The sequence below is a fragment of the Lathamus discolor genome, chromosome 3, assembly GCF_037157495.1.
Source record: "Lathamus discolor isolate bLatDis1 chromosome 3, bLatDis1.hap1, whole genome shotgun sequence".
Classification (NCBI taxonomy): domain Eukaryota; kingdom Metazoa; phylum Chordata; class Aves; order Psittaciformes; family Psittacidae; genus Lathamus; species Lathamus discolor.
In genome coordinates this window covers 113,178,542-113,204,085 of record NC_088886.1, presented here as the reverse complement: position 1 = coordinate 113,204,085, position 25,544 = coordinate 113,178,542, and the positions used below count along the sequence as shown (strand labels likewise).

The following is a 25,544-nucleotide window of genomic DNA, read 5'->3' as shown; positions in this document are numbered from 1 at the left end:
CTTCAAACAAAACTGTTGCCAGTATAAACAATTTATTTTAATTGTACCATATGTGATCATTAAGCCGTGAAGCGCTGTGTAGGAGTTGCCTTCCCTCTTCCTGTGTGGGAGGAAGGTAGGACTCTGCTGCTACGAGCTGAAGGAATATGGAAGCACCTAAGGTGGTTTCATACCTGGTGTGTTGTGTGAGCCAGTGGCATAGCTGGGAAAAAGAATGAGAAACCCTGTATTTCAGTGTCTGCCTTAAGAAACACCTGGCTCACCTGCAGAGCTGCTTCCCTTGGGGAAGAAAATATGCTGACATGAGTCAGTGCTATGTCCATCATCTAATCACGATCTTTGAAGGGCTTCTTATCTGAGGTGGCTACAAATGTCTGTAAGGGCAGGGAGTGCAGAACTGGCTGCCTCTGTTGGATCAGTGAGAACCACTGCCTTCAGCAGCCCTCCAGGCTGTTTGTCCTTTGGAGCTGCTGCAGGGGGAAGCCAGTGCCGGTGCTGCCTGCAGTGCTTTTGCAAGGCTGCCTATGTGCAGAGCTAGCAGAGATGCTTACAGATGCAGTTGTTTTCTAGAAGACCCCTGAACTATTGCCCTGTTTTTAAAATATTTTTTTTAAAATTCACTTTGTCAGAAATGGTCAGTAGTATATCACTGCTGTGTTCTATGGTACATATATATGCTACTTCAGCAAAGGTAGTACTATATGAATGTCTAATTTTGACTGAGCTGAGTACATTGCTCTTCTGGCTTGATGCTACTCTCAACCTGTTGAGATAGATTAACCTTAACAGAGTTTGCATTTGGCTTGTTTTGAGGTCAGACTTTGTGCTGGAATTAAACAAACCTGGATTTTACTTGCAAGTGACCTTAGGCTCTTGGTGCTCTGTTTTTACAGTGGAAGTACTCTGTTTTCGTCACACCTATTATTGGGTTTGGTGGTTTAAATCTCAGGGTTTTTTAATTTTTGGTACTATGGTACCAAAATACCATGGTAGCTGCCAGTACATACTCCCATTTAATCTTGAAAAGTCATTTGGGACTCTCTAAAATGCAACAAGCCTGAAAGCTGAAGCAGCTACAGTCTTGCTGGTAGATGTGGGAATTCAGAGCAGTTATTCTGTCCTGGAGACAGGTACCTACTGTCTTTAGCATTTGGGAAACATTGCTGCGTATCTCTCCCACTTTTCTAAAGAGCCACTGGTAACTGTATTAATCTATTTCTTCCGCACGCAGTGGCTGAAATGTGTGAATGCAGTTGTAGCAGGCATGCAGGGACAAACCCTGGAGCTCTGCTGCTGCTCCGGCTTGTGAGCAGCAGCAGCAGGAGCTCCTGCTGGGAGCCATGTAGGGGTAGCAACGGCAATGCTGTCCTGCTGGTACAGCTCTGATCCTATGCTGTTTGTTTTGTTCTTTTATTTTTTTTTTTTGCCATAATGTAAGTGGAGCATTGCTAATAAAGATGCCTTGTTGCCCTGGAAGCATGCAGTAGGCCGTGTTCAGCCTCTAGGTAAGCTGCTGCAAAGGGAAAGAGGGCAGCTCCTCTTTGTTGCCAGCACACTCTTGGTGTGTCTGGGAGAAGTTACCCCTCCTTTTGAGGGGATATGGGGGAAAAGGACCAGGTGGAGAGGAGACTGTGTTCATGTACCAGTTATCCCCAGTGCTGAGCTGGTTTGTGTAACAAGAACTGCTTACTTTTTAATTTTGGTTGTTATAATTATTGAAACCTGCCGTTTGGGAGTGGCATGGGCTTCAGAGACTTTGGGATCTAAGAGCTGTAAATTTGATAACTATCAAATATGGGGAAGACAAGAGACCCCTGTGGCTTCAGGGCTATGGGGTCAGGATTTTGGTTTTGGGTTTTGTTTCGGGTTTTTTTGGAAATAGTGGCAATTGATGAGGGTGGCTGGAGGTTGAAGTCCGTCAGCAGAATGGCTTGTGACTTAACAGGAAGAACAACGGCTTATGCTGATGGAAATAAAAGGTCTTAATATTTGTTTGCTCCCTCCTTATCCTCGTTATTTTCTGCTAGTTGACAGTCCTGTGTCTTGTGGGTCTTGGTTGTTTCTTCTAGAGAGAAATAGGAATGAGTCATGATTTACAGACAAGACAGGTACTGCGTTTTTATTAGTGTCATTTTATAGGTCAGGGTCCTTTCTTTGTCTTCCTTGTTACAGTGGGTCAAGAAACAGCACAAGGGCTTTGACACACATGTAGAAGCATTTAGCAGGATTGCTTTTTGTGCCTTCTAAACCTGTAAAGAGTGTGGCCGGCCAGACTGTACCCTGCTTTGAAGATTTGGGAAATATCAGGATTTCTGTATCTGATAACAGAATTACTTCAGATAATTCCTGTCAGTGTTTTGGGTTTCTGGGTTATTTAGCAGAAAGTGGGGCTGGTCTGCTGATCTCATTGCTGTGATGGAAGAAGAGATGTGCTGTATATGTAAGCTGTAATGCATTTCTAGCTGTAGGGCAGGCACAGGGAGGAGTTATGAGCCAGAAAATCTTTTTTGCACTTGCAGACACAAAAATTAACAAAGAGGGTCCAAGCAGCGCATTACAAAAAGAAATTCTTCAGCCCTCTGTTCTTAGAAAGTTCACAGGAGGGCAGTTGGATGTGTATGCCTGTGTGTGTTTTAACCAGCTCAGTAATACCGCCTTTATATGTATTATTTGTGTAACTGATTGAGCTGTATTCTGTGTAGTAACACAGTCAGAACCGCTTTGCCAGCTCTGGGAAAACACAACTTGTCACCACAAATTTCTCAGTATAGGCTGAGTTGGAATAGGCATTCTTCCTACCAAATGCAAAGCCATTTGGAACCCGTTCCTCTTGAATGTTGAATGAATTTTAAACAATTCTGAATTTCTTGGTAATTGATTTAACTTAATCCTTCACTGATAAATTATCAGAAGTGCAGAATTGGAACTAATTCTTGTTTGAAAGGTGATGCAATATTGTATTTATTTTTTTTCCTGTCGACTTGTCTAATTACCTAATGTGAATTCTATTGAACTAGAGGTACAGATAAGAAAGCCTGTACTGGAAGGGGATCATTCAGTATTATCAAATTGAGTATTGCCAAGCACTGCAGTATCATGACCCTACTCCCACAAATGTATGGGTTTTACAAATAGCATTAGGATCTCTGTTTAACGGTTTCCAGGTTAAGCTTTCCTAGGCCCTACTACATCAGAGACAAAATCCTTAGCTTTTTAATATTATTAAAAACTATTATTTTTTGTATAGTTACCTGGTTCCAAATGCTTTAGCTTGAAGAAAAATGGATGACTGATGCAAAATTGTGAGGTTTGGACATATCAGGTAAAACTGAAAGTTCTGCTTCCTCCCCCTGCAAATAATGAGATGAGATATGTAAAGAAATCAGTGCAACAAGCTGAGAAGCAGAAGCCTTGTTGATTGTAAGGTTATGGATGAGACTGAGCAGGTTCCTCTTTATACTGAGGCTACGGATGGCAGGAACTGGTGTTTCTCGCAGACTAGAGCTGAGTCTTCAAGTGTCCAGGCTTGGGCTTGCCCAGTGTTGTGTGGCTTTGGTCCCTGCAGATGCGAGTTGCCTCCTCTCTCCTCCACCTCTGCCTCTCTGAAAGTGGGTGAAATAGCAGAGAGAGAAGAACCTGGACAAACTGAGATAAGAATCAGAAGAAAAGATAAAAGAACTCAATGGAAGTGTTACAAGAGTGAAAGGAGGTCAGTGATGTAGTGGGACTCAAATGCTCTGTGAAATGTTATAGTTCCTGTGCATTCTTCCCTGGAAAATCCACTCTCTCTCTGTGTTCTTATTAAATAGGCCTTTAGTTGTGCATTTCATGTCTGAAGCAGTGACCTCACAGTAATGGGGCTGCCCCAGGTGCTGTAGAATCTGTAGTATCAGAACAAAGAGAAATGGCGGATACGCAGAAGCTCATCAAAATGGCCGCAGTCATGCATGGGGCCTCTATTCTGTGAATGCTGTTCTCCATCCATGTTTGAAGAGGTTTGTTGCCAGGAGCAACTTGTCTGCATTACTCAGTGACAGGGTAATTGCTCTGCCTGCCTCGACATCTGAGCTCCGGTGAAGGCTCTTCCATGCTCAAATTGTAGCTGTTACTATAGTCATTGAGATGCACAGATGAATATTTCCAATATACTACGTGAGTCTAGGCTACGAGCTGTCAAATTACAAAATAGAATATAATGCTGGAACAGCTGTGCATCAACTATCTGTGTAGGTAAAACCAGATGCAGCAGTGCAATGTTTGCTGCCCTTTCAGTCCTTGAGTATTACTTTCCAATGGAAAAGGTAGAGGGGAGTACAGAAGTAGTGGTGCTGTCATTCTTCTTTAATTCTCTGATGGGTTTTTAGTGCATATGGTTTTAATTACATAGCGTGAAAGGAGGCTGGTGCAGTGGTAGCACTTCTGTTATGTTGTAGGCTTTTCAAATCCTGCTACACCTGCAGGTCAGTAAACATTCAAGCTCCCAACACTACTGGCACTTATATCTCAGTTTGTAAATGAGGAAGCAGGTCTGAGTTGTTCTTGCTAGTCTCCTAGTGAATCAGGAAGACACTCAACCAGCAAGGTATCAATGGGTGAGTGTTATTTCCTGATCTCTGGGGGTACAGTTATTCCATTAGATTATGGATGCTGGTATCCTCTCACCTGTCTTGGACATTACTAGTCTGGGCTGTTGAACTCTTGGGATCTATCAGTTCTTGAGAGGAGAAGAAAATAATCTACACGTACCAGTGTTGCTTTTGGTCCTCCAGTTATCTATGATGGGATAAGATAGTTCAGCCTTGTTCGGTGGAGCATGTCCCTGGTGAAGAACCATGTTCCAATGCCACCGTGCAGCAGGCATTTTGGTTCTGCTCAGGTCAGTGTGAAGAGATTCAGTTTGGGGAGCAGAGATTTACACAGAATTGCTGCATACACTGGCTGTTGGGGTCTGGGCTTGCTGCTGTGGTGATTGCCAGGACAGTTTTGAGATCCTCCAGGAACTCCTCCTTTAGGATTAAGTCGTACAATAAATTAGTGGCTGTGGATGAATAATCCCTGGGAAGCTGAATATAGCCCAGCTGCAAATGTGACTGTCTATGCTTGTGAAATGCTTTCTCTTCAGAACAAATACTGTACAATGCAGGTGGTGGGGTGCAAGCATCTCACTTGTGGTTTTTTTGCTAATATATATCCTGGCTGATGGGATACTCCATGACCAGTGGTGTGGTTTGTTCTCTGATCCCCTTCAACCCTTGGTTTTGTAGAGCATGCTGAAAAGAAAGCTGCTCTATGGACCAGTAATGCCCTCTCATTTCATTTTGACCTCTCCTGACCTGAGGTGGATTTGAATCTACAACTGACAGTGCTCAGTATCCCGTTACTAATCTCCTGAGCCACCCAGTTGCCCCATAAATCTGTAAGTGATATGTTTAACAAAGTGAAGATTTACACAACACTGCCGCGGCAGAATTAAGATGTCTTGACCTGGGGGCTGATTTATGTTGCACTTCTCTTCTGTAGGTGGAACTGAAGGTTGGCATCTTACTTTGGACTAAAACTTACTTCATCTTAGAACATCTTCCTTCACCAAAACTGCTTTGTTTCGTGTTTTGAAATATCCACACAGCTTTTTTTGCTTTTTGTTAGCTCACTAGAAATACTGCTGATAAGCAGAGATGCTTCCTCATGCATAACTTATTCCCACAGCCCCTCACCCATGAGGAGGCATTGTATGACTCCTCTTCTGTTACTGCTTGAGGATAGGTTTTACTGCATTATTTTCCTGGCTATGAATTTTTTATTAAAAGATCATAGTGTTCTTTACGAAAAAAAGCGGTAGTTTAAAACCAAGTTTGAAGTAGTACATTTTTACAAAATAGGCAAGGAATACATTGTTCTCTTTTTGTTCTTAACTGGTACTAAAATCACAAGACCTCTAGTTACAGGAGTCTCAGGCTTCTGTAATTATGAAATCTTTCTTTCAAATATTTCAAATATTCAGAGAATATTTTCCCATCCTTTCTAAACTGTTAGCCTGAATGGTTTTATATACAAAAGAAATGATGAAATTCTCTTATCCTGTTGATACAAGGGAGGAGTAGGTCAGCTGAAATGCTGGAACCTGGTAAAAACGGAGAAATTTTGGATGATTTTGAGTCTGGCTTACCTTCAGAGCTCTTTCTCTTCTAGAGAGGTGGGAGCTATCAAAAGCAGGTTATACAAGGACCCTGTGCATTGGTTGTGGCTTAGAGTATTACGCAGTAAATGTTCTCACAAGATTTCTGTTTACTGAAGAATCTCTGATGTCCGGAGGATCTTTATCTGAAAGGCAAGTGACAGCATTTGAAAGTTTAATTGAATTAAGCTTGTCTGTGCTTTGCGAAGTACAATGAGTAGATTATGAAGGTAGCTTTGAATAGACCTGAAAAGTTCTATTAAATTAGAGTATATTGAATTAAACCAGTAGTTATTTGTTACAAGTAATACAGTGGAACAAGCTACCTGAAAGCAAGAGGGGTGGTGCTGGGAATGATGTTTTCCTGTTTCCCCTAGGACTGTTAGGGTAGCCTATGTCTAATTCTTCTCTCTGATGGTTTTATACCTTTGATAAATTGGAGAGGTCTGCAGAACTTACAATCACATGTCTACTAAAAACTTCGTTTTGTGAGAAAACATGGAAGAAGCAATTTTGCAAAAGAAAAACAAGTGTGAGGAAAAAATCTTAATTTCGAAAATGAAATTATTTTTGAAAATCTCAATTAATATGGAGTGAAGGACCCTGGAAAGGGTCTTAGGCTGGTGCTGTACAGAGCACCAAATGATATTAGATTTTTCCATGATCATTAACATAGCTTCATCTTTTCAGAGATTAAATTTAACTGGAAGAGGATAACACCGCTCTCCAAATTCCTAGGTTTGTGCTGTTGCATAAGCAGTTAAGTAATTGAGACCCAAATCTACAAGCTGCCACATGGCATGCAGGATGCTGGTGGGCTGGAAGGATGCGCGGAAGGAGTGCCAAAGGATGCGTGGACTAAGCGCTGCCAGTTACGCAGCATCCACATGCAGTGCTTGGTACCGCCAAGTGTTCAGTCACTGACCAGGCATTGCCGCTGCTGAGGCTGCCTGCACCCATCTGCCTGCAGAGTAGTGAGGATGGTGAGGAGCTGGAGGAGGCTGTGTCCTGGGGCCTTTCTACCTCCCTGTCCTATTACTGAGCGATGCGACACAGGGGAGTCCTGGAAGAGGAAAAGTGAGTTTGTTTCACTCAAGTAAGAAGAGGTCCTGTTTTCCATGGTGCTGGTGGGTGCTCCCAGCTGGACTGCAGCCTCTAGCAGTGATTTGAGCACCTGATCCTCAGGTGCACCAGGATGCTGCTTCTCCAGCTTTTTGCCCCAGCCTTCTTCCTGGATTCAAGGAGTCTGTCAGCCTGCAGTTTATCGTCTGATGGCTGAGCTGGGGGTTGGGAGACAGTCTGCACTGCTTTTTATTTTTGTGACTAGCGTTATATGGATAACATCCCATCTGACAGGCTGCTAAGTGCCAGTGAGGGGCTGGAGCTTTTGTGGGGTCTGTGAGACATTGGGTCCATCTCATTCTCCAGACAGTGATTAGCTTGCACTAATGCAAGTAAATAACAATGGACAGGTGTGACTCTGAGTATTGCTTTGTCAGAAGTATGAAAATAGGTCGCTAATGAGTAGTATTTAATAGTTGGCTTTGTATTGGGAGATCTTTATACTTAAAATTCACATAAAGTTCCTTAAAGAGTATATTTGCCAGGTCATGCGTCTAGGTGGAAAAGCTTTAAAATAATTTCTAAGGTTTGGTTTCCTAAATTGCAGATCTGTGCCAAAATAAAACAGTGCTTTCTGAACGGGGTTTGTTGCAAGGAATTAAAGGTTCCTTCTGTGGGGAGTGAAAGCTAAAAGTCGATCGCTGGCCATGAGCCAAATTCCATCAGCTCCACAGAAATATTCATAAGGTAGATCAATAATTAAGCCCGCTATGCAAAAGTAATGTTGTGTTCAGCTCGGATTGCTCTGCAGTGCCTGTTCATACATGACTGCATTTTTTAATTTATTCTCCAGCTGAGTTTTAGGGGTATTACCAAGATTTAAGACTTTCTTTTGGACAGCCTGTTTTGACTGGTTATTCTGAATAAATTGCCTGAATTTTTTTATCCCAAGTATGCTGAATTCTCATCCATTAGGTGACATGCTACTGCCCCAATGTTTTTAAAGGACAAGCTAGCATAGAAAATTGATAGGATGGAAGCAGCACTTACCTGGACAGTATGACCGAATAAAGGGAAAATGTCATAATTAAATTTAACTGTTTTGCTAGCATGCATTTATTTTCTCCCTCTGTCTTGAATCATGTTTTCAATTCTCACTAGATATAGATGGCTTCAGGAGAATGGGATAGATCTTGTTTATTTCTTGTGCTTTACCAGCAAAATAATAACAACCTTGTTGTTGCAGAATCTCTATAACTTGAGGGGAAAAGAAGTCGTTCTAACAAGGTCTGTCTAATTCCAGGGGGAGTTTTCAGGGCCAGCTATTTATACCACTTGCAAATGGAGCAAGTTTAATGCAGCATTCCATAAATTTGGCCTCTAAATTTTCAAAGGAAGCAAAGACTTTAATTTTGACTCCTATAGGCTAGAGGGAAGAAATGTGTTTTATGCCGCCTTCTAAGGAAGAAACTCGGTGCTGCATGGGGGATGTGCCTTGACTGAAAAATTGAATTGCTGCTGGTAATAGTTTGCTTTCTGCTCTTTGAAAAATTCTGTCTTCCAGGCCTGCAATTATATATCTTTTACTTATAAAACCTTTCCTACAAGAGTACTTATGGTAGTGAAAACTAGCTGGGAAATAATTTCACATTAATTAAGCTCCTATGTATCACACAATTCTATTGCCAGTATACTCATCCGTTGAATGTACTAGCGGTGGCATCTTGTATGATATGTTAAACCCACTTGTGAATCATTCATTCCAACTGCATCAGTAAAACTCTTTGACTTGAATAGAGACCTAAAATAATAATGACAGAGTTTCAGCAGAGTCATGGTTTGCCGAACAATTCATCTCATAAACTGAGCCATGTGATTTGGCACTGTAATTTTGGTCAGGAAGACCAAAAGTCTTCCTGAGCTATTGGCTGATGATTGCATGACTGATGCACCCCTTTTACAGGAGAAAAGGGGGTGCCTTTATTTGACCAGGTTGTGGAGAAAAAAACACTCCTGCCTTCTGAGGGGACAGAGGACTAAGATGAATGAGGGGGAACCTGTGTACATGATCTATGTGCCCATTTCAGCTGAGTGCCCTAACTATTGGCTTCTAGGAAGAGCTGAATCCATTAGCCTGTCAGAGGCTGAGCCCCTTTCCAGATCTCATCACACATAGGTCAGCTGGCAGCATGGACACTTGGACCTTGTGGGGAATGACTGGACAAGCAGCCTGCTTACATGGCTGGTGCTTTTGACCCTTCATCCCTTGTTTGTTGCCTGCCAAATCACCTGCATTCCTCTCTTTCCTTGCCTTTGTCCTCCTCTAATCATCCCCTAGCTCTTGTGCAATCCTGAAATGTTCTTCCTGTGTGAATCCCATTATGTATGCTGTTCACCTAAGCACTCTGACAGGGATCCTGAGAGCCGTCTTGACAGCTTTCACACCTGCACCATGGGGCAGATGCTCTCCAGGGAAAGCCTTGGCAGGAGCCCTGTCAGGGTGCCTCTTCCTAGAGTCTGCCATATGGGTCCCCTGCCTGCCTCTGTGCCTCTGTGCTTCTGTGCTCCTTGGGACATGTGGAGGTGAGCCTTAGATGGACTGATGGATGTTTTTCTGTCTTTTAAAAGCTAATGTATGACCTCTTTTTGAGGCTCTTTTGAAACTATGTGCCCCTCAAGAATGTATTTGCATAGTATTTTCCAGGCAAGTATGAATGAGCTTTGCTTCCACCGTCAGCAGTGCCTGTGTGTTTGGTGTCAGAACCACACTAGGCATATTCACAGCCACCAGTTATCACATAACTTGCACACAGCTGTTGTCTGCTCAAGCAGAACAAACTTGCATCTGCCCTGTGAGAAATCTGGATGGTATCTCTGATTCTAGGGCTATAATTCCTTTTCAGATATATTTCAAGGCTGTATTTCAAGACTATAATTCCTTATCGGACTCATGTCTCCTTACAGACCCCCTAAAACAAAGAAACTCATCATTTTGTATGCTCTCTTCTTCCTTTCTACTTTAGCAGTTACATATCTACATGCTAGCTGTTGGAATTTCTGTTTTAAGCTATCTTACCTTGCCCACAGGTTTTGTAAGGCACTTTGGGAATGGACCTTGGACTGTGGATTCTGCCTCAGAGCTCAGCTGCCTGCAAGTCAGGTGTCATCTTGCTTAGCATCATAAAATGCAGATGCACTGTTGGAGTCAACCTTGAATGTCTGCCTGAAGATCACAGGGAATTAATAATGAAATTGCATTAAGGCTCCTAATTCCTAGCATGCAGCTCTAAGCACTGAGCACTTCTCATTTCCTGTCTATGGGGAATTTAGGAGACTTAAGGTTTATTTCTTTATATTTTTAAACAGGAAATGTATTTGGTTATCTTTAATTGAGACTACATTAGCTTCTAGTGATAGTACTGCTCTTTGGTATTGCTTGTAAAATGACAGATTTGGTAGCACATGCATGGTTAAGATTCTTTTTGTACTTCTCAGATCCTCAGTGGTTTTGTTTTGGGGTGTTTTTTTTTTTTTTTTTAAATGCCAAGCCTGTAAACTCAGTGAGAAACTAAACATTAAGCTGGTGAAATAATAATTGGCAATACATATGAATAGCATTTTTTGTGCTATCAAAGGGCCAGAACAGAATCTATCTTGCTGTCAATACGACTTCAACAGCAATTGTGTGGGTGGATTGGAGCACTTATCCTAGCCGTTATGCAGCAGTGGCATAAGTTAATGGAACAGATTGTCAGGGGGACTGTAGGAAGTAATGACATAGGAAGGAAGATGTGATTTATGTATGAGAGAGAATGCACTTCACATAATGAGAAAGTTTGAAAAATAATATATGGAGGAGGTACACAGATAAACAGCATCAACTCAGAAAAAACCACTTAATTTTTAGCTGCTTGTTGCTTTCTTGAGTAAGGTCTAATAAGGCTGAAATCTTTCTGATTTTGGTATTTAATTCAAGCTGAGTTGCGTCAAAAAAAAAAAAAAAAACAACCAGTTGGTATATCTGAAGATGACAATAGGGGAAAAAGTAGTGCTTGGGATAATAATAAAAATAAGGTGATGTTCATGCTTGTTCACCCTCTCTCTGTTTTGAAGCAAACCCTTTGGATCTGCCAGCATGTTGCCTTTGGAGGATGGGTATGGCTTTTATTACCTTTGAGGAAGGTCTGTCAAAAATTTAAGAGCAAATTTAAGAGTCAAAAATTTAACAATGACACTCCACAAAACAAAAGAAATCCAAACCCGTAGTTTGCTCCAGAGGAAAATCTGCCTTAACAGTATCTCGCCAACTGAATTGCGCAGCTTTCCTTCAGGCTGGACACCTTAGAGTCGTAGAATCATAGAATGGTTAGGGTTGGAAAAGACCTTAAGATCATCTGGTCCCGCCCTCCCTGCTATGGGCAGGGACACCTCATGCTAGACAATGTCGTTGAAGGCTCTGTCCATTCTGACCTTGAGCACTGCCAGGGATGGAGCATTCACAGCTTCTTTGGGCAACCTGTTCCAGCACCTCACCACTCTCACAGTGAAGAACTTCTTCCTTATATCCAGTCTAAACTTCCCCTGTTTATGTTTAAAACCATTGCCCTTGTCTTATCACTAAAGTCCCTTGATGAAGAGTTCCTCTCTGGCATCCTTGTAGGCCCGCTTCAGATACTGGGAGGCTGCTCTGAGGTCTCCACGCAGCCTTCTCTTCTCCAGGCTGAACAGCCCCAACTTCCTCAGCCTGTCTTCATACGGGAGGCGCTCCAGTCCCCTGATCATCCTCGTGGCCCTCCTCTGGACTTGTTCCAACAGTTCCATGTTCTTCTTATATTGAGGACACCAGAACTGCACACAATACTGCAAGTGGAGTCTCACAAGAGCAGGGTAGAGGGGCAGGATCACCTCCTTCGACCTGCTGGTCATGCTCCTTTTGATGCAGCCCAGGATACGGTTGGCTTTCTGGGCTGCGAGTGCACACTGACACCGGTTCATGTTCATTTTCTCATCGACCAACACCCTAAGTCCTTCTCCGCAGGGCCGCTCTGAATCTCTTCCCTGCCCAACCTGTAGCTGTGCCTGGGATTGCTCTGACCCAGGTGTAGGACCTTGCACTTGTCGTGGTTGAACTTCATAAGGCTGGCATCAGCCCACCTCACAAGCGTGTCAAGGTCCCTCTGGATGGCATCCCTTCCCTCCAGCATATCAACCAGACCACACAGCTTGGTGTCATCGGCAAACTTGCTGAGGGTGCACTCAATCCCACTGTCCATGTCAGCGACAAAGATGTTAAACAAGACTGGTCCCAACACCTGTCTCTGTGGGACACCACTCGTTACCGGTCTCCAGCCAGACATCGAGCCATTGACCACAACTCTGTGTGTGCGACCATCCGAGTGGTCCATCTACCAAATTGATGTCTCTCCAATTTAGAGGGAAGGATGTCGTGTGGGACAGTGTCGAACACTTTGCGCAAGTCCAGGTAGATGACATCAACTGCTCTACCCCTGTCCATCAGTTCCGTAGCCCCATCATAGAAGGCCACCAAATTGGTCAGGCAGGATTTCCCCTTAGTGAAGCCATGCTGGCTGTCACCAAGCACCTTGTTGTTTTTCATGTGCCTTAGCATGCCTTCCAGGAGAATGTGCTCCAAGATGTTACCAGGCATAGAGGTGAGACTGACTGGTCTGTAATTCCCTGGGTCTTCCATTTTCCCCTTCTTGAAAATGGGGGTTATATTTCCCTTTTTCCAGTCGTCGGGAACTTCACCTGACTGCCATGATTTTTCAAATATGATGGTCAATGGCTCAGCAACTTCATTCGCCAGCTCCTTCAGGACCCGCGGATGGATTTCATCAGGTCCCATGGGCATGTGCACATTTAGGTTTTTAAGATGATCTCAAACCTGATCCTCTCCTATAGTGGGCCGAAGGTCTTCATTCTGACAGTCACTGCATTTGCCTTTCAAGATTTGAGCAGCATAGCTAGAGCACTTGCCAGTGAAGACTGAGGCAAAGAAGTAATTGAGAACCTCAAAAGGCTTTTCTCCGTGTCTAAGGTGTTGTGGTCTTCTCTAGCCCCTGTAAGCTGAGGGTGAGCTCTTGTGGGACACATGGAGAGTGGGTCTGTGGGCTGCGCAGCTGGGCCATCGAAGGGCTGAGGGGCCCCCTCTCCAGTGGGAGAGGTGGTGACGGTTGCAGCCTGCCACCAGGAGTCTGGAGATGGTGGTGAGAACTCCAAGGAGAGCTCGTGGGACAGAAGAATCAGAAAGCTGAACAAGGTGAATAGGGTGACATGGGTGATACCTAACATTTCTCCAGCATCAGAGACCCAAGCAAGTGAACAGAGAAAGAGGGAAGAGGAAGAGGAGTCTAAGGAGCAGGGAATGCAGCTGGTGGGGAGAAGAGGGTTAAGGAGGATTGAGAGGATTTAGGGCAGAGGAGAAACAGTGGTAGAGCAAAAGAAGTATGCGTTAGCAAACTGAGGTTAGAAGAGGGTCTGTGCCCAGTCATACTCTCCTTTGCAGAAAAGATCATGAGCCTCAAGTTGTCTTTGTCTAAGATCAATGCAGAGATGAAGCACAAAAAATCTCTCCCAAAACCTGTAAATGCTTCTTGGGTAATGGGAGTGCTTTCATTTCATGCAGCTGATGGGAGGTGCTTTGTGATCCTTCACAATTGTTCATTTTATTTGGATATCAGTGATGAGTGTTCCAGTCTTTTAGCTTCCCAGAACAAAAATCTGGAGGAGATTGGACCTACGTAGCAAATGTGTGAATTGCTGTTTAACATTTGTGGCTTTTCAGTCCGGCAGATAAATAACAGTTGCAGCCAGTGCTTATTTCAGCTGCATGAAGCACAATTACAATGGGATTTTTTTTTTTTTTTTGTGGCTTTCTGATGTGATAGTTGTTGAGAGCTCAGTAGAGCTGGATTAATTGCACCAAAGCAATGTTTGCCTTGCGTGCTGTTTGCCATGATAGGATTGTGTACTGGCATCTCTGCTAGTCTCTCACACTGCTTAGCGAGTAAGTCTCTAACTCGGGCATGAAGGAAATAAATGGGATAAGTGGATGGCAAAGGTTGGGTGTCTGTGTATTTTTTGGCCTCTTGCATTAGGGTTTGTTGTCTAGTGATTCAAATAAGCAAAATGGGTGTAAAAGGTAAAAGGTCCATATGAGAAATTGCTCCAGAATAGTTATAATAACTGTCCATGGAAAGCTGTGGAGAGAGGGTTTGGGGTAGGTGCCATCTGGGTGCTCTCAGCAGTCCAGCCATTCTCCTGGGGGCTGAAGCTGCTGCAGGTGAAAACGGGCCTGGGCTGCATTGGTCATATCTGTCTGAGTCACCACTTTGAGCTTGTGTCTTACCAAGCAAGGTGCTCGGGTGATCCAGTGCCACCTCATACAAGCATAGGACCACGAATTATTTACTAAATGATTTATAAATTGCTTTCATATCCCTGAGATCTGAAATTCTGGGATGAAACAAGAACACATTGCAGGCAAACACCTTTCTGTCTTGTTTCCCCTGTGGCTGTTAAGTATCCAAGTTTAAGGAGCAGGCAAGTGTAAGCTTACGATCTGCTTGAAGTAAAATCACAAAATGTGACAAAAATGGTTAAATGAGCACAGCATTTGAACAGCTGGCAGCAAATGACAGGAATGGCACATTGACTCACCAGAACAAGACTCCTACTTTGAGTATCCAGCCACCTTGCAGTTAGCTTTAAAGCCTTTGTCATGTTCTCAGAGCAGGTGTCACATCTTAGAAAGGATATATTACAGGCTTTGATGGAAGATAAGAAAGATGTTACACATCTGCTTAGTGTAACTTTAAATAAAGGAATTGTATTTTAAGTGTACATATTTTGCTTGGTTTTGAGTTGTAAGGCGCTGAACTGCTGTCTTAAGAGCTGATTTGCCTTTTGAATGTCATGCAAGCCAATTTTTAGGATTGCTAATACGTGTTTCTCTTGTAACCTATTATACTTGCTACAGAGGAATCAAAATTTTATGGAAGTGTATGGGTGGGTTGTGCTACAATGTATAGACATATGAATAAGTGTCAGTTGTGGTGTCACCTGGGAATTAAGGCAGCTCAGTGTCTGCGGTGAGATGGTGGCAGTTCACAATCTGGATATGGCTCCAGTCCCATTCAAAACATCATTTTTGAGCTCTTTCCATATGGTATCTTGTTATTTGTTGGTATTAAGGATAAAAATTGTGACCATTTCTGAATAAAATACAAGCTTAGGGTGAAACAGCAGTGACTGGGCTGCCTGTTTTGGGTCTAACCTATGCTATTACCAACACACATTTGCATGTTGAGCATAGGAATCAAACCAGTCTATTTCTGCTGAAGGAACACATAGTGTGCTGGAACTGTGCTTGGGATGTGCTGAACCACCACAGCCTCAGCAGAAGGCAACTGTCAGGACTTGCAAACTTCTCATTCTCTCAGTTCTGATTGCCGTTTCTCACACCACAGCTTTCACTAGCTTGCTCCAATGAACAGCAGATCTTTTGCAAGTATTTACATGGCTATTCTCCCTTAACTCTTAGGTGAGGGAGAAAATAACTTGAGTTACAGATAGCTCAGCTTGTTGCTTCCTGCAACTCTAGCCACTGACCCAAATGTGAACACACAGAAAACATATGCTGCGTTTTATTTGCCAACTGTAGAAAAGATGGTTTTGGAGCACACGAGATGTCACATCTGTTTAGTCAACAAAATATTGTTGTCTCCATTGCACTGAATGGCTTCCTTTGTAGTAAGTGCTGCGTTTCAGGATGCCTGTCATATTTGGTCTATAAACTGTTTTACATGTTCTTTATCTTACAGTGTTTCTGTCTTGTTTGCAGCAAGGGAAGCCATATGTCTTTGATAGAGTGTTACCTCCTAATACAACCCAGGAGCAAGTTTATAATGCCTGTGCCAAGCAGATTGTTAAAGGTAGGTGTTGTCTTTGTTTATTCCTGCTTGTGGGGAGGGAAAAAGATAAGATGTCTCCCTAGGTCCCCTCAAGCTATTTAAAGACTGGGTAATAAATGTTTAAATGTCTCTATGGGAATTTAATAACTAGTAATTCCAAGTGTTTCCTTTTTTAAGGACGTGTCTGTGTAAAAAAAAGAACACCCCAAAATCACAAAACAAACGAAAGAAAAAGGGCTGAAGAAATTGCAGTAGTTGTTCCTAATTTTCTCCTTCTGTATGACTGTTATTCCACCCAAATACTTGCTTTTTGTCATATATGATAAGCAACAGAAAGCATATTCTTACTGCAGTGTGAGACTATGGGATGAGTGTGGACAAGCTGTGTCTTTGAATGATAGACGGACCATTAAAGGAAAACTTAAAAGGCACTGGTTTTGTAGCTGCATTGCAGGCAGATAGCTTGCATTTAAAAATGAAATTAGAACAGAAGTGAGTACTGGGTGCACCCTATTTGTTTAAAATAAAACCTTCATAAACTGTTGAAACTTGGAGATTTTAACTTGAGAATCAAACATTTTGGGTGCATTTTAATTGCCTGTCGTACTTCCCCCACCTCCCATACTTCTCCCACATCCCAAATCACCCTCAGACCTCCCACTTGGTTCTGATGCTGGATAGTCCATCCGTGATGGTATTACAGCTGCTACAGCATCTCAGGGGTTATGAGTAGCACCTGGTCTAATAAACCAGTTTTGTGTGGTGTCCCTGCACCCTCCAAAATTTGGTCCTCAGCTTTTGTTTTTAAATCGAAGTACGTAGGCAATGCAAATGGTGTCAGTGCTGCTCAGAGTTGTGCGTGTGTAGCAGCACAAGGCTGCACATTTAACACTGGAATTTATGTGGTATGAGAGTTTCGGGGCTGCTCAGAGGTGCAGGAGCTACTGATGCAGTGTTGAAGGACTTGCTAGTGTTTCAGGCATGGAGCTGGATCTGCTGTGAGCTTGTGTCATCCAGCAGGGAGAAGTCTCTGGGATGAGCAGTGCTGCTGCAAATCCTAGGTTCTGTTCTGGAGGAGCATTGGTTGGCTTGCTCAGACAGCCTGGAGCAAACCAGCATGCATGTAGTCTAGATGACTGGGGGGAGGACCAGAAGCTAAATTATTTCATGTTGGAGAGAGGAAATGAGTCATAAGACTTCAGTCGCCTCCTCTCAGAGGGGAGCCTAATTATGGCAATTCTAACTTCAGATGGGTAAGGCTTTAATAAAATCTGGAGGGATTGGAGATGTAGAGCTTAGAAGTCATTAGTTTGGGTTGCTGACACACCACTCAACTTTTGGAAGTTTGGGGAACTGTTTCAGTACTACAGTGTGTGTGTGAACAGAAGCAGCACATCGCTGTTTGTAGACTTGTGGAGTCTATCTATATCCCCTGTGGAAGCTGGTTTCCTCTGAAAATGGGGAGAGAAATAAAATCCTGTTTGAGAGGAAATTAGAAGACTTTCATGAATGACTAAGCCTTCTTCATTAGCCAGTTAGAAAGGCAAGTACTTTCCAAAGTCCTACTTAAAAATAGAATTAAAACATACCTTTGCATGTCTATTAACTTGGACCTTCTAGATAACTTGAAAGGCAAGTTTGTTGAGGGGGAGGGTGTAGAAGAAAGGAAAGGAGAAAGAGAAATGAAGGGGAAAAAAGAGAAGCAGAGAGAGGACAGTGATGGGGCAAGAAAGAAAGGGAGATGGGGAAAGAGAGTGCAAAACAGGGAGGCGAGGAGGGAGAGCACAGTGTTACTGGAATGATGTTCTTGAGCTCTAGGCTTACATTTCCTTAGGTTTAATTTCCAGTTTAAAGCCTAATAAAATGAAGAATGTGAAATGGATAGGACTTTTTCTGTTAGACTGGAACAATGTAATTTACTATACATGGAAATATGAGCTAAGTGCATTACAACTTGGAGCTCTGTTTAAGTCTTTGAGACTTTTTTAGATAGCTTTTCAAGGCTACCATTTGTTATCAGATTTCATTATACTTCCATGAAATGGCTGATGGTTTCATTGTGATTAACATCATCACAGAAAATGCCAGCTGGCCTAGCAGTCTCTAAAACAATGGTTATGACTATGTTTACCATAAGAATTATCTAAATGAGTTTTTTCATCACTAAAGAAGAAATGGGATTAGGTTTAAATAAACAGCTCAATGACTAAGTCGAAGTGTTTCATGTTCCGTACGTGAGAAATGGGAAAGTTTTTTTTAGAGAAGGAGAAGCAATATGTGTGTTACAGCAGTTGGAATCAGGGTGGGTGCTGGGATGGTGTTCATTCAAGGTACTCCTAAGGGCAGGTGTACCGGTAATGGAAGTGTGTGGGAAATCATCACTGGTGCATTTGACCACACCTTGGGAACTTGCGTTTACATTTCTTTTAACCAAACTAAGAAATATCGCTAAATCTGAAAGGGAACAATAGTGTGTGATTGCCGCCATTTTTGCTTTGTTTCCAATTGCTCTCTATTACCAGAAAACAGCCTTATCTTCTTAATCCACACAGATGGGTGTCTGCATCAGGATTTTGCATTCTTCCTGCATTTACAGGGAGGGAGAATATGTAATGGCCCAAGCTGTGAGCATGTTAGTGCGTGTGTGAACATCTGCACATTAGTGTTATCCGTGAGGAGGAGAAAATTGCTTTAATGGTTTTTTAGGTGGTGGGCTTGCTTTCACTGAGTATCTTATTGACTTTCTATTCTGGTTACAAATACAGGCCTCAAATGCTGAGTTGCAGAACCTAGAAAGCTTAGAGATGGAAAAGATAAGTACAGAGCTAAAAATTTGGCTTTAGAAATGAGGCTGAAAGGACTTCCGTAAAGCTATTTGGCTTTTCTTCTTGCCATTAAAACTCCTAAACTGGTCAGTGGTCCATCTGCAAGGTCTCCATCCCACAGCTCCCCTTGGCCATTTTTTGCAGAGCTCTGCTGAGTGCTCCAATGCTGCTGGAAGGAGTTTCTAGGTCCCTAACCTGAGCAAGTCTGTGTTGTACGCTACACAATAGCTGCTGTTCTAGACTGTTGCTACCTGTTCTATCCATACTGATCATGAAGAAGGCCATCTGGCAGCAGATGAGTTGAGTAGCTGTTTTATGTGGGAAGGGTATATCAAACCTATATTCACTGTAGAAGGAGATAGACGAGGAATTAAAAGCACTTTGACTCTTTTTGTTTGTTAAGAGTTACGTAAAAATCCCAACTGATCTTTATTCAGTCACTTTTTTTCACCTGTTTTTATCCCTCCTGCTCCCCCACTCTTTAAGTTTTGTGCAGGCTGTTTCTATCTGGGACTTTCTTCTCTCTTTCTTCAACTGACAGATGGTATATGAGAAAATGAATATGAGCCGGCTTCAGTATGTGTGCTCGCAGCCCAGAAAGCCAACCGTATCCTGGGCTGCATCAAAAGGAGTGTGGCCAACAGGTTGAAGGAGGTGATCCTGCCCCTCTACTCTGCTCTTGTGAGACCTCACCTGGAGTATTGTGTGCAGTTCTGGTGTCCCCAACATAAAAAGGACATGGAACTGTTGGAACAAGTCCAGAGGAGGGCCACGAGGATGATCAGGGGACTGGAGCACCTCCCGTATGAAGACAGGCTGAGAAAGTTGGGGCTGTTCAGCCTGGAGAAGAGAAGGCTGCATGGAGACCTCATAGCAGCCTTCCATTATCTGAAGGGGGCCTATAGGGATGCTGGGGAGGGTCTCTTTGTCAGGGACTGTAGTGACAGGATAAGGGGTAATGGGTTAAAACTTAAACAGGGGAAGTTTAGATTGGATCTAAGGAGGAAATTCTTTCCTGTCAGGGTGGTGAGACACTGGAATGGGTTGCCCAGGGAGGTTGTGAGTGCTCCATCCCTGGCAGTGTTCAAGGCCAGGTTGGATGAAGCCTTGTGTGGGATGGTTTAGTGAGAGGTGTCCCTGTCCATGGCAGGGGGGTTGGAACTAGATGATCTTGAGGTCCTTTCCAACCCTAACTGTTCTATGATTCTATATTAACTATCTCAATGTGGAAAGCCTTCCAACAGAAATAACCTCTTCTACTACTGAGACCATTGGCATTTTTTAATTGCAGCTGATGCAAAAGGCTATTTTTTTGTGGAACAAAGTATTTTTTGCTATTTGGGAAGGTACATTACTTACCTATGCTTCCTCAAGCAGAATGTATCTTAATATACATTGATGCAAATTCTGAGCAATTCAACAGTTGATTAATCAGGTTGTTTTCCCCCTGGGCTGTGTACAAGAGTTGCATACGTTGGCTCAAGGATTTCTGACACATACGCCCCCCCCCCCCCCCCAAAGCCTCTTCTGCCCTGGAATGATTTTTTTTTTTGATGCCTAAACACCTTTGAAACTAGTTCTGTGCTTCTTCCAGACACTTTAGCTCATCTTCCCCAAGTGCTGATTTCCATCTGAAGAAGACAATGAGCATTCCTTATTTTCTAACTTACAACAAGATTTTAGTTACATTCAAATCAAACACAAATACTTCTTTCCTTCTGGCTAACAGAGAATAGAGGCTTCCGTACACAATAGTTATGGAGTACTTACAACTGCATGTAGCCTCAAAAGTTAAATGACTGTTTCCTTGTTGTGCTTATACATGTGTGTGTTTAATAGGAAAAGTTAAGTAAGTTTTATATTTAAATATTATTTATTTATATTTAAGCTTTATATTTAAAAAGTTTCAAATACAGTTTCATTAAATAATGCCTTGCCTATAGGCTATTTTGAAAATGAGTATTAATCTGATTAACTTTTTTAAAAGGAAATGAAATTTTTGTACTTATACAAAAGATATAACTTTTATCTCCTGTGAGCTGCTGCCACTGTTTTTACCCTGCAAATCCTTGGTTACATCTCTACCTCTAACTCCTTGGTCTTGTGCTTCATATTTCTGCTGGTTTGCCTGAGTGAGACCCATCAGCGCAAGCTGAGTGGAACTCCTAGCAGAATTCGTTTTAAGGTTTTAATATTCACCAGTCTTCAGGAATCTGCTAAGCAGCTAATTTTCCCTCATTAATACTTTAATGTCTCCCAAAGCCAATGCTTAGAATATATTATAGAATCATAGAATAGTTAGGGTTGGAAAGGACCTCAAGATCATCTAGTTCCAACCCCCCTGCCATGGGCAGGGACACCTCACACTAAACCATCCCACACAAGGCTCTGTCCAACCTGGACTTGAACGCAGCCAGGGATGGAGCATTCGCAACCTCCCTGGGCAACCCATTCCAGTGCCTCACCACCCTGACAGGAAGGAATTTCTTCCTTATATTCAGTCTAAACTTCCCCTGTTTAAGTTTTAACCCGTTACCCCTTCTCCTGTCACTAAAGTCCCTGATGAAGAGTCCCTCCCCAGCATCCCTTCAGATACTGGAAGGCTGCTATGAGGTCTCCACGCAGCCTTCTCTTCTCCAGGCTGAACAGCCCTAACTTCCTCAGCCTGTCTCCATACGGGAGGTGCTCCAGTCCCCTGATCATCCTCGTGGCCCTCCTCTGGACTTGTTCCAACAGTTCCATGTCCTTTTTATGTTGAGGACACCAGAACTGCACACAATACTCCAAGTGAGGTCTCACAAGAGCAGAGCAGAGGGGCAGGATCACCTCCTTCGACCTGCTGGTCACGCTGCTTTTGATGCAGCCCAGGATACGGTTGGCTTTCTGGGCTGTGAGCGCACACTGAAGCCGGCTCATGTTCATTTTCTCATTGACCAACACCCCCAAGTCCTTCTCTGCAGGGCTGCTCTGAATCTCTTCTCTGCCCAGCCTGTAGCTGTGCCTGGAATTGCTCCGACCCAGGTGTAGGACCTTGCACTTGGCATGGTTAAACTTCATGAGGTTGGCATCAGCCCACCTCACAAGCGTGTCGAGGTCCCTCTGGATGGCATCCCTTCCCTACAGCGTATCAACCAGACAACACAGCTTGGTGTCATCGGCAAACTTGCTGAGGGTGCACTCAATCCCACTGTCCATGTCAGCGACAAAGATGTTAAACAAGACTGGTCCCAACACCTGTCTCTGTGGGACACCACTCGTTACCGGTCTCCAGCCAGACATCGAGCCATTGACCACAACTCTGTGTGTGTGGCCATCCAGCCAGTTCTTTATCCACCGAGTGGTCCATCCATCAAATTGATGTCTCTCCAATTTAGAGACAAGGATGTTGTGTGGGACAGTGTCGAACACTTTGCAAAGTCCAGGTAGATGACATCACCTGCTCTACCCCTGTCCATCAGTTCCGTAGCCCCATCATAGAAGGCCCCACCAAATTGGTCAGGCAGGATTTCCCCTTAGTGAAGCCATGCTGGCTGTCACCAAGCACCTTGTTGTTTTTCATGTGCCTTAGCATGCCTACCAGGAGAATGTGCTCCAAGATGTTAACCAGGCACAGAGGTGAGACTGACTGGTCTGTAGTTCCCTGGGTCATCCGTTTTCCCCTTGTTGAAAATGGGGGTTATATTTCCCTTTTTCCAGTCATCGGGAATTTCACCTGACTGCCATGATTTTTCAAATACGATGGCCAGTGGCTTAGCAACTTCATTCACCAGCTCCTTCAGGACCCGCGGATGGATTTTATCAGGTCCCAGGGACTTGTGCACATTCAGGTTCTTAAGGTGGTCTTGAACCAGATCCTCTCCTACAGTGGTCCTAAGGTCTTCATTCTCACAGTCCCTGCATCTGCCTTCCAAGACTTGGGTGGTGTGGTCAGAGCACTTGCCAGTGAAGACTGAGGCAAAGAAGTCATTCAGAACCTCAGCCTTCTCCAAATCCTGTGTAGCCAGTTCTCCCAAGAGCTTGTGGAGGGTGCCTATGTTGTCCCTAGTCTGTTTTTAATTAGCTACTTACCTACAGAATCCCTTCCTGTTATCTTTAACATCCCTAGCCAAGTTTAATTCTAACTGGGCCTTAGCTTTTCTAACCTGGTCCCTAGCTTCCCGGACAACATCCCTGTGTTCTTCCCAGGCTGCCTGTCCTTGCTTCCACCTTTTATAAGCCTCTTTTTTTCTTTGAGTTTTCCTCAGCAGCTCCTCATCCATCCAAGGAGGTCTCCTGGCCCTCCTGCTGCACTTCCTTCTAGTTGGGATGCAGCACTCCTGAGCTTGCAGCAGGTGATCCTTGAATAAGGAGGACCCGGGTAATTATAGACCGGTCAGCCTTACCTCCATCCCTGGAAAGGTGATGGAACAACTTATTCTTGACTCCATCACTAGGCATATCAAGGATGAGGGGGTCATTAAGAACAGCCAACATGGTTTTATGAGGGGGAAGTCATGTATGACCAACCTTATAGCCTTCTATGAGGAAGTGACTAGGTGGAGGGATGATGGTAGAGCGGTAGATGTAGTTTTTCTTGATTTCAGTAAGGCATTTGATACTGTCTCCCACAGCATCCTCATAGATAAGCTAAGGAAGTGTGGGCTTGATGATCAAGTAGTGAGGTGGATCGAGAACTGGTTGAAAGGAAGAAGGCAGAGAGTTGTGGTCAATGGCGCAGAATCTAGCTGGAGGTCTGTGACTAGTGGAGTCCCTCAGGGGTCGGTGCTGGGACCGGTGCTGTTTAATATTTTCATCAATGACCTGGATGAGGGAACTGAGTGCACCCTCAGCAAGTTCGCTGATGACACAAAACTGGGAGGAGTGGCTGACACACCAGAGGACTGTGCTGCCATTCAGCGAGACCTGGACAGGCTGGAGAGTTGGGCGGGGAGAAACTTGATGAAATTTAACAAGGGCAAGTGTAGAGTCTTGCATCTGGGGAAGAACAACCCCATGTACCAGTACAGGTTGGGGGTTGACCTGCTGGAAAGTAGCGAAGGGGAAAGGGACCTGGGGGTCCTGGTGGATAGGAGGATGACCATGAGCCAGCAATGTGCTCTTGTGGCCAAGAAGGCAAATGGCATCTTAGGGTGCATTAGAAAGGGAGTGGTTAGTAGGTCAAGAGAGGTTCTCCTCCCCCTCTACTCAGCCTTGGTGAGGCCGCATCTGGAATATTGCGTCCAGTTCTGGGCCCCTCTGTTCAAGAAGGACAGGGAATTGCTTGAAGGAGTCCAGCGCAGAGCCACAAAGATGATTAAGGGAGTGGAACATCTCCCTTATGAGGAGAGGCTGAGGGAGCTGGGTCTCTTTAGCTTGGAGAAGAGGAGACTGAGGGGTGACCTCATCAATGTTTACAAATATGTAAAGGGTAGGTGTCAGGATGATGGAGCTAGGCTTTTTTCAGTGATATCCAGTGACAGGACAAGGGGCAATGGGTGTAAACTGGAGCATAGGAAGTTCCACGTTAACATCAGGAAGAACTTCTTTACTGTAAGAGTGACAGAGCACTGGAGCAGGTTGCCCAGGGGGGTTGTGGAGTCTCCTACACTGGAGATATTCAAGGCCCGCCTGGACAAGTTCCTGTGTGATGTACTGTAGGTTACCCTGCTCTTGCAGGGGGGTTGGACTAGATGATCTTTTTAGGTCCCTTCCAACCCTTGGGATTCTGTGATTCTGTGAATATCAACCAAGAGTCTTGGGCCCCCCTGCCCTCTAGGGCTATATCCCATGGAACCTTACTGAGTGGGTTCCTGAAGAGGCCAAAGTCTGCTCTCTTGAACTCCAGGGCAATGAGCTTGCTGCACACTCTTCTCACTGTCCTGGGGATCTCGACTGAGGATTTATTGGAAAAAAAAGCCACTCAAATTGCACCTGTGAAAGTTCAATGAATGGGCTTTGAACATGGTGCAGAGGGGGCATGAGGCTCACCACCAGTTTTCTCCTGCATTCAAGCTACCTTTGTTGTAGCACTTCCACTCATTCATTCTGTGTTGAACTGAAAACGAATGAGATGTTCCCTTCAGAGAAGAACTGGTGAGGGAATGTTTTGAAATAACCAGTAACATGGTCCTATTTAGTAGGTGAAGTAATGGGTTGAAGGCATGAACTCAAGATAGCACTGCATCTGTGCCTGGACATCTGTTTTTTTATCTATGCAATTGTTATTTATAATTGCTTATTTTAAGCATTGTTTCTCTAAAGCAAGAATAATCAGAGTATCTATTTTTGTAAACAGATGAGGATGCTAAATTTATACGAAATGTTAATACCAGAATGACAGTAATTAGAGTCTCTTTGTCATTTTCATAGATTTCAAGATTTGAAAAATTTAGCCAGCAATACTTTATGGAGGTCTATACAGCCTCTGGCTTGTCTGTTCTCTTCAGCTCTCCAAAACAGTTCTGACACAACTTAAATAGTTACACTCTGTGTTTAATTAGAATATATATATTTAAAATGTCTTCATTCCAGTTTCATCCTTACTCAGTATTGCTGTCTAGGAAATGCTGG

The 25,544-nt window shown here is 43.6% G+C and overlaps 1 protein-coding gene across 1 annotated transcript in view; it reads left to right on the top strand.

The window, feature by feature from the left end:
• KIF5C (kinesin family member 5C) overlaps positions 1-25,544 on the top strand; it is an 89,327-nt gene that overhangs the window by 10,827 nt on the left and 52,956 nt on the right. The window contains exon 2 of the mRNA XM_065671233.1: positions 16,101-16,191. Coding sequence (XP_065527305.1) covers positions 16,101-16,191 — 91 coding nt within the window. The remainder of the gene's footprint in view (positions 1-16,100; positions 16,192-25,544) is intronic.